The following is a 7612-nucleotide window of genomic DNA, read 5'->3' as shown; positions in this document are numbered from 1 at the left end:
TATTTATTGCTTCTGAGTAAGCTTTGGTGGTGCTCTTGCTCCCAACACACATGCTGAGTGATCGGGTTTCTTCCCCATTCCCTCGTCAGGGCTTTTTTTGGTATGTTACACATCTTGGGCAATGCATATAGCTCGTGCTCTCCCTGACCAACCCCTCCTTCTTCCCCACAGCTCACATTTGCAAACTTGGAGGGGAGTGCGTGAAATTCTGGCAAACAACTTTTTTGGCCTGCAAAGATCCAGTGTGGGTAGGAGAGGTGTTCTTTAATGGAAGGTTTTATATGTAACTGCATTTTGCGTCTGCTCTCCCCAGCAGCATGCTTTGGAAACGCTTTGCCAATCCTCCCAAGCGACTTCAGTTACGCGCTACCAGAGAAACAGGATTATTTGGACAGGTGAACCCTGGCACGGCAGCAATGTCCTCTTCATTGCAAGCAATAATGTAAGCAAGAGAAAAAAGCTTGGCTTGGGGTATTGCTGAAGCAGTAGGCAAATGTGAAGCTGTGATGTTTGAGGGCTGGGTGAGCCTGCTCCTGAACCCGCTCAAACTCTGGCCCTGGAGAAGCCTTTGTGCTCGCAGCTTTGCCTCTGTCCTGTCTCCCTCTCCTTCTCCCACAGCAGAGCTGCTTTGATTTTGCATTTTTTTATTCCCTTGTCTGACTGGTTTCCTAATATGTGTGGGCTGAAGATGGGGTCAGTCCGGGTGCCAGCAAACTGGCCGTCACTCACCCAGACAGGCACCCGCAGGACAGACAGGAAAGAGCAGAAAGTCAGTGTCATTACTGAAAATGCAGCTCTTTGGCTGCAATTATTTATGGCAACTTGGTACGTGTGCCTCTGTGTTTCTCCACGTGACGGCAGGCATCGCTCCCGACCGCTGCTGGGTCTGGATGCCATGGTGCGGTAACCCCAGTTCTCCTGGTTGTAACTGTATTTTTGGGCTATCTCGAAATACATGACTCAACTGTCTTACCTGCAAAATGCCGCTGGGTTTCTGGAGAGAGCGCTTTGCCTTTCAGGGTTCCTTCTGCCTGTGGGCACTTGCTCCCTCCACGCCAAGGGAAAACCAGGGCAGGAACCTGCTCCTCTCCTTGGGTTCAGCCCTCTGCAGCGGAGCAGCGTGTGGCCAGGCTCCCTCCCCTCGAAAACCCACCCCCTGCTCTACTTCCACATGCTCTGAAATGCTCCTTATGTTGCTCACAACGTATTTGTGATTAGATGTCTGTTTGGAGAATTCGGCTGTCTTCAAGTTTGGGTTGGAGCTGAGCAAAGTTCAGTAATAGAAAGCATTTTAAAACCATGTTTCGCAGAAGACTTGATCCGAGCTCCACTTAGAGCAACCCCAGCTAGCACTTGCAAGGTGGTATTTTGTCAGCGTTGAACCTCCGGTTACTCATTAATCATGTCACTCAGTTCAGCTGGAGGACACAAAGCAAGGGGGAGGTGGGATATTTCCAGAACAAACCTATTTTTTGGTTACACAGGAATGTCTTAGTGTCTGCTTTGCTGACAAGCTGGAGCCCCACCCCAGCGATTTGTGCTCAGCCTTTGGGAAAAAGAGTGAGACCGCTCTGAGGAAAATGATTTAAAATGCCTTCAGATGCCTTTTCACTTCTTTTTATTTAATTCCATAAATATTTTCATAAGGCTCAGTGTCTTTACAACACTTTTTTAAACACTTTTTTGTTTTATACACACAACTTTGACACTTGTTTGACAGGGTCAAACAGTCCAATATAAACAAAATAATAAAACTGGCAAGTGCGGATCAGCTGGGTTACCAAAATCCTTTTTTTTTTTTTTTTTTTTTTTTTTTTGCTCTTACTGTTAAAACCCCAAAAGCACTAAAATATCAGTATTTGGCTTCAAACTAGAATTTTAAAAACCTTTTTTTTTTTTTTTAAATTCTCTGCTACAAGTCCCTGTCGTCATAGTGCCTTTAAACTCCTACAGACTCTTCTTTTCTTCTTAAGGAAAAATAAGCTTGGTGATGCCATGCAGAACTTACAATAGCTACTAAATATACATGTTCCCTGAAATGTAGCTGCAATGAAAAGATGACAGAGCATAAAGAGAACAAAACCAGAAACCCAAAGCACCACAGTGTACTATCAATAACATTGCAACGGATGGCCAGTGACCATCCAGAAACTGAAACAAATTTCAAATATATTTCTCTATGTATTATTTTCTATTTACAACTGTTAGATGCACCTAGGTTGGTTCTTGTTTGATCTTTTTGGAGAGGGTGGGGAGGCGAAAGTCTTGAATTTAGATCCTCTGTTCTAGTGTCTAGGTCAAGGGGTAATGCATGTCATTTACCTAGGGAAGAGGGTATTTTTATTTTTTTATATATATATATAGATTCAGACAGAGAAATACCGTAAACATGTAAGTTTTTTACAACTCTCTTGTTTCTGCATATGGAATGGTAAGTGGGTTCCTCCTGTCTGGCATTGAAATGAAAGTCTGTATCAGATGCTCGGTCAAAATCACCCCAGTCTGATTGCATCTACGCTGCTTCCAGCGCGTTCAGACACATGAGGCAGCCCAACCCTGCTCCCTATTGGGAAAGCCACAGTAGGTAGTGAAAGTGGGACCCAGTGCTGGTTCTTCTTTGTGATAATGCTCCATCTCTTGCAGCACCTTGGCAATTTATGGAGGGGAAGAGCTTTCTTGAATGCCATTGCCTGAGAGCCAGCCCCTCTTCCCTCTGGAACAAACGCCTGCATCTGCTTTGCCTGCCGCCTGGCTTCGGCAAGCACGAGCAATGCTAGTTTGTTTTGGCTTTCCGTTTAAGAAAGAAGCTGCGAGTCCAACAAGTGGCCTTGTCAGATCAAGCGAGTCTTGATTTATGATGCAAATAATGGTGTGGCGGTGGTGTTTCTTTTTTCCTAGTGCTGAATATTTAGGAAGCATCTTCTCATAAAAATTATGGATGTCTCATTCTCACTCTCTGAGGCACAAAACAGTAAATGAACAGGCTTAACTAATGTGCTTGTTACTTTTTTTTCCCTAAGCAATTAAAAAGGCAAAGGAATAAGTGAAATTTTCATCATGTTGACAACAGTCTGTAATCTCTCTCTTTCTCTCTCTCTCTCTCCATCTCTCCAGCCATTCAGAAATAGTAAAACATTTCAGTTAACTTCTGAGAACCCATCTCATTCACTTCTTTAAATACCCATTCTGTTAAAGAAACAAAATAATATTTGCTACATATTCAATATTAAAATCTGACCATAAAAATGCAAAGATACAAAAGAGCATAAAAATAATTTCTGATATAAAATTGGGTTGCTTCTTATTTGGGATTCCCGGTGTTTCGCAGCTGCCTATCACAGAGGGGCCACTCTTCCTCTCCAAAACACTCATCCAGCTTTGCTGTTTATCGATCATTTCTAGATTACTAAAAAGTGCTGACATTATTTTTGTACTTCAATAAAAAATACAGCCACTGCCTTGCAATATGCCCTGAAATAAAACAGGCTCCATCAAAATAATGAAATCACACTCTCTGCTCTTCCCATTCACTTGTATTTCCTAGGGGAGAAAAAAACATGTTGGCCTGGGGTGCTTCTGTGGTGTATCAGATTCAAAAGAAAATGATAAATACCATGATCAATCACTTCATCCCACATTTTCAAAGGAGCTTGCAGAATAGCTCTGCGAAGTTTTTAAGTTCATCTTCTAAATCTGGTTAAACAGTCTCATTTGCCCTAGGAAAAAAAAATCATCCTAGTGCACAATGATTTGTTTTACAAGCTTAAACATAAGCTTTCGCGCTTGCAAACAAATGTACTTAAGGCTGAAATTGTAGGAAATGTCTTTGAAAATAGAGCTATGAATCTCCAGAGGGAGAAAAAGAGAGAGAAAGAGACCTGGAGAGCTTAGCTAATCACTCCAGAGCCCACTGACACTGATACACCTCTGCCCAACCATTGATGCCGTTTAGATTGAACTGATCACCGATTTAGATTAGGTCACGCAATCACGGTCATACGGCTAAACGTCTCAGGTCACATCCCTATCTTTCCTGAAAGGCAGTTCTCAACTCCTCTGCAGCTTGGGTGCATTAAATATCAGGTAAATACTTCCAATTACTTAGGCAATGATCCTTCGCTAAGGGGTCACTACCGGCAGCTCATGTTCTGCTTGGGAGGTCGGTCCCAAGCGAGGCCGGGGATCTGGTATGCAATAGAGTAGAGCAGGCAGTGAGTGCAGTCATGGTCCTCACTTTTGGGATCATTGCTCCTGTAAATGGCAATTAGTGGTTCATTAACGCAGTACTGTGCAGGCGTGAGTGTGGCCAACAGGATGGGACCTTAGTTCCTGAAGAAGGAAAACTGGCCATTTGTTGGAGCCTAATAGCCAATTTTCCTCTAGCTGGAATGGAGGGCATGAAGCCGTCAGTTTTTAAGCTTTTATCTTTGCATGGAAAACAAAGATAGGAGTGGGCTTTTCAGAGTCGTGTCTCAGCTTAAAAAGAAAATAAATCAAAGATAATCCCACAGAAATAAAACTAAATGCAAAAGAAATCAAAGCCCCTGATATTCTTTTCTCAGTCTTACTCCGAGTGTGAACAAATCACACTGAATTGAGAAAAAGACAGTGCTTAAAAAACTGCAAAAAATTAACTGAGGAAAACCCATCTCTCACTTCCTAAAGAGCTGATACCCCTTCTGCTTGTTTTCACCTGCCCACAACAAAACAGTTAAAGCCAGAGAAATACTGCGCAGCAGAGCATGGTGCACAAGGGAGCACATCCAGACAGGCACAAGTCAGACCAGAGAATGCAGGACGGGGACGGGGAAAGGGTCGATGCTCTTCGTTGAAATGGCAACTCCGGGGACAGCCAAGGAAGGGACGGAGAGGGAGGGAGAGGGAGCAGAGATCTCCCGACACTCCAAAAAACAAACACCCCCCCCCCATAAATAAAATCAAATAAAATATACACCAATGTAGTCCATGAGGAACTTCGATGATGAATTCACACAAGCGAGAAAGCATTCTGGGATGCCAATGATGACTTGAATGAAAATGAAGAAGAAAAGGAAAAAAAAAAGATGTCCGACCAATGGAATAAAATAAAATAGGTCACATGGTTAGAAATCATTGGTGCTTCCTAGTATCTAGTAGCAGATTGCTTCCCAAAAACAACAAAAAAGTTTTTGGTCCTTCTATATATATACATATATGTATATATATTATTATTTTTAAAATGTTTGTGTGTATATATATATATGTATATATATTTAGTTGCAACAGTGCTTCTCCGAAAAAAGGTCCATCTATAAATATAATTTTATTTATTTTTATTTTTAAATTTTAGTTCTTTTAAGTTAAAATTCTCCATCTCTCTAGGTATTATTTTTTGAATGGTGTTAACCTGCTGAAGTTTTGCCAGAATGGTGCCTGGCTGCGTCTGGGTTCGGTGAACTCGAAGACCTGGGACTGGGATATGCCATCTGTCACCATGTATTGTCCCTGATTTAATGGATCCTGGGGTGGTGGGTAGGCTGGAGGAACCGACTTGGAGTAGCTCACACCTGCATCGATGATTGGGGGGAAAAAGAAACAGATCAGTCAAAGTGCAATTGGGTCAATAGTCTTTCTTCGTCATGCTATCGCTTCTTATCACTTAATAACCAGGGTCCCAAACAACAGGGAGACGTGCTAGAGATGGCAAATCTATGGAGGAACGCAGCAGCTGCCTAAACTTTCAGCTCAGAGGCTACCTATGCTAGACCATAAGTTGAAGATTTGGAAAAGATCCATTACTTTGGTACTGGCAGAGTTTTGCCTGCCCTCATGGAAAAGTCCTGCGTGACCTAACGAGGCACAAGCACGGCCAGGCCATGTGCAGTATCAATCTGGTCAGACGCAGGCAGACAACCGCATCATTCAACCCGCTCGCGAATTTAATGCTCGCTGTTACCAAGCTTGTTTTCACCCTCCCTCCCAGCTACGCTCGGAAAGCGGTTTTGCCCCAACATGCCCCGGTGAGCAGCCCCGAGCAGCGTGACCCCGAGGACCACTGGTCACCGGTTCCTGTGCCAGAATGGAGCAGAGCTGCTTTGGAGGAAGCACTATGCTGCAGGGACCCGTGCTGCTTCAGCGCTATTCTGCCTACAGAAAGGGCAACTCATTATTTTCTTTAGGAAAGTTTGTAGGACTTTTCCATAGGGTTTTTTTTAAATCTACCAGTCTGGTTTCAGCCAAAAACGGCTGCACACAATGCAAGAAAGGCTGATTCTGCCCAATCCAAACTGGTAGCAATGGATGGACTGGCAAGGCTATGCTTTCAGGTTCTAGACGCATAATTCCCACATACGTGAGTCACAGCTCCTGTGCAGGAACGGGGTGAGGGATGCTGCCCTTACAGCTTTCCCAGGGAAAGGGAGAGCTTCAGCAAGCTGGGACCTACACAACCTGTTGTAAAGGACGGAGTAGAAAGGGCAGCTCTGTGTGAATGGAGGTGGAACAGAAGGGAGGCAAGTCACCAACCACCGAAGCGTAGACTACAGGGAAGAGTAATATAGCTACTTCTGTATTCCTTCCCCACAACACCACTGACGAGGGATAATCCCTCCTTCAGCCTCAGGGTAGCGTGATCGGCTGGAAACCACAACTCCAGAGAAGGGCAGGAAGGAGAGAGGAGCAGGGCTCTGAAGCAGGTTGCTGTAAGCTCTGGCCATCTCTGGATCCCCTCTGCTGCATGCAGAACTGCTCTTCCTTCTGCGGGGAGGGCAGCCCCGGCTGCATGATGGGTGGCAGGCTTCGCAAGGGCCATCTCGAGGCCATTGCCTCCCCTGGTTTTAACCGCAGGAGCGAGGTGACTCTACCCAAGTAGATCAGTGTCCTCATCTGGAAAGCGGGATGGCATCACCCACCTACCTCACAGGAGGGTTGTGAAGCTAAATTAATTAATGTTTGTAAAACACTTTGAGATCCTCGGCTGGGAAGGTGCTAGAGAAGGCAAAATACGGTGATTAGCACCCAGGTACCACAGCAACGTGTGTAAAAGAAATGCGACTCTTTGCATTCAGTTAGCGGTTCCTACCCACACACAAACACATGCTTTGTGGGACCAGCGCTGGCCGGCCGGGGCACAGGAAGGCTGCACACAGTCGGGTACTTACAGACAAAGGAAAAAGCCTCACAAAGTGCACTCACGGAGCTCATCAGACAACTTTTATACGTTGCCGCATTATAATTCAGGACCTCTTTTAGATACAAAGCTAAGGCTTTAGTATGGCTTTAGAAAAGAGAATTAATTCGCTTCCCCTTGCTATAGAATTTACCAATCAAGGGTTGTTAAAATCCTCAAAAGGTTCAAACCAAATGGAGATATCATCTTGACTATGTCTAACTGATTTCTCCTTCTTTACAGCAAATACCATCAAATCATGCAGCTCTCTGTCCACCGTAGGGAGTAACCAACATCTTTTGTTACGGTGGACAAAAACCACTCCGTGATTCATACTTCTTAACCTTTAACAAATTCATCACAGTTAATATTTCAAACTTATTTGAAAAGAACAACCTGGACAGTGTAACCAACTGCAGAGTCTGCTCTGGAGGGCAAACTCTAGACCTGAACCCATACAAGAGT

The 7612-nt window shown here is 44.2% G+C and overlaps 1 protein-coding gene across 2 annotated transcripts in view; it reads right to left on the bottom strand.

Annotated features, from left to right (window-relative positions):
- Positions 1-714: 714 nt before the first annotated feature.
- Positions 715-7612, bottom strand: part of ARHGEF9 (Cdc42 guanine nucleotide exchange factor 9) — a 218761-nt gene continuing 211863 nt past the window's right edge. Inside the window, exon 12 of one of the 2 annotated variants that reach the window (XM_075053735.1) lies at positions 715-5546. In XM_075053735.1, coding sequence (XP_074909836.1) covers positions 5365-5546 — 182 coding nt within the window. In that variant the 3' untranslated portion in view covers positions 715-5364. The remainder of the gene's footprint in view (positions 5547-7612) is intronic. The other variant, XM_075053733.1, reaches the window with a different exon arrangement.

Source organism: Buteo buteo, chromosome 22 (assembly GCF_964188355.1).
Source record: "Buteo buteo chromosome 22, bButBut1.hap1.1, whole genome shotgun sequence".
NCBI lineage: Eukaryota > Metazoa > Chordata > Aves > Accipitriformes > Accipitridae > Buteo > Buteo buteo.
Note: the sequence above shows the minus strand (reverse complement) of the source record. Positions and strands in the feature narration are given on the sequence as shown.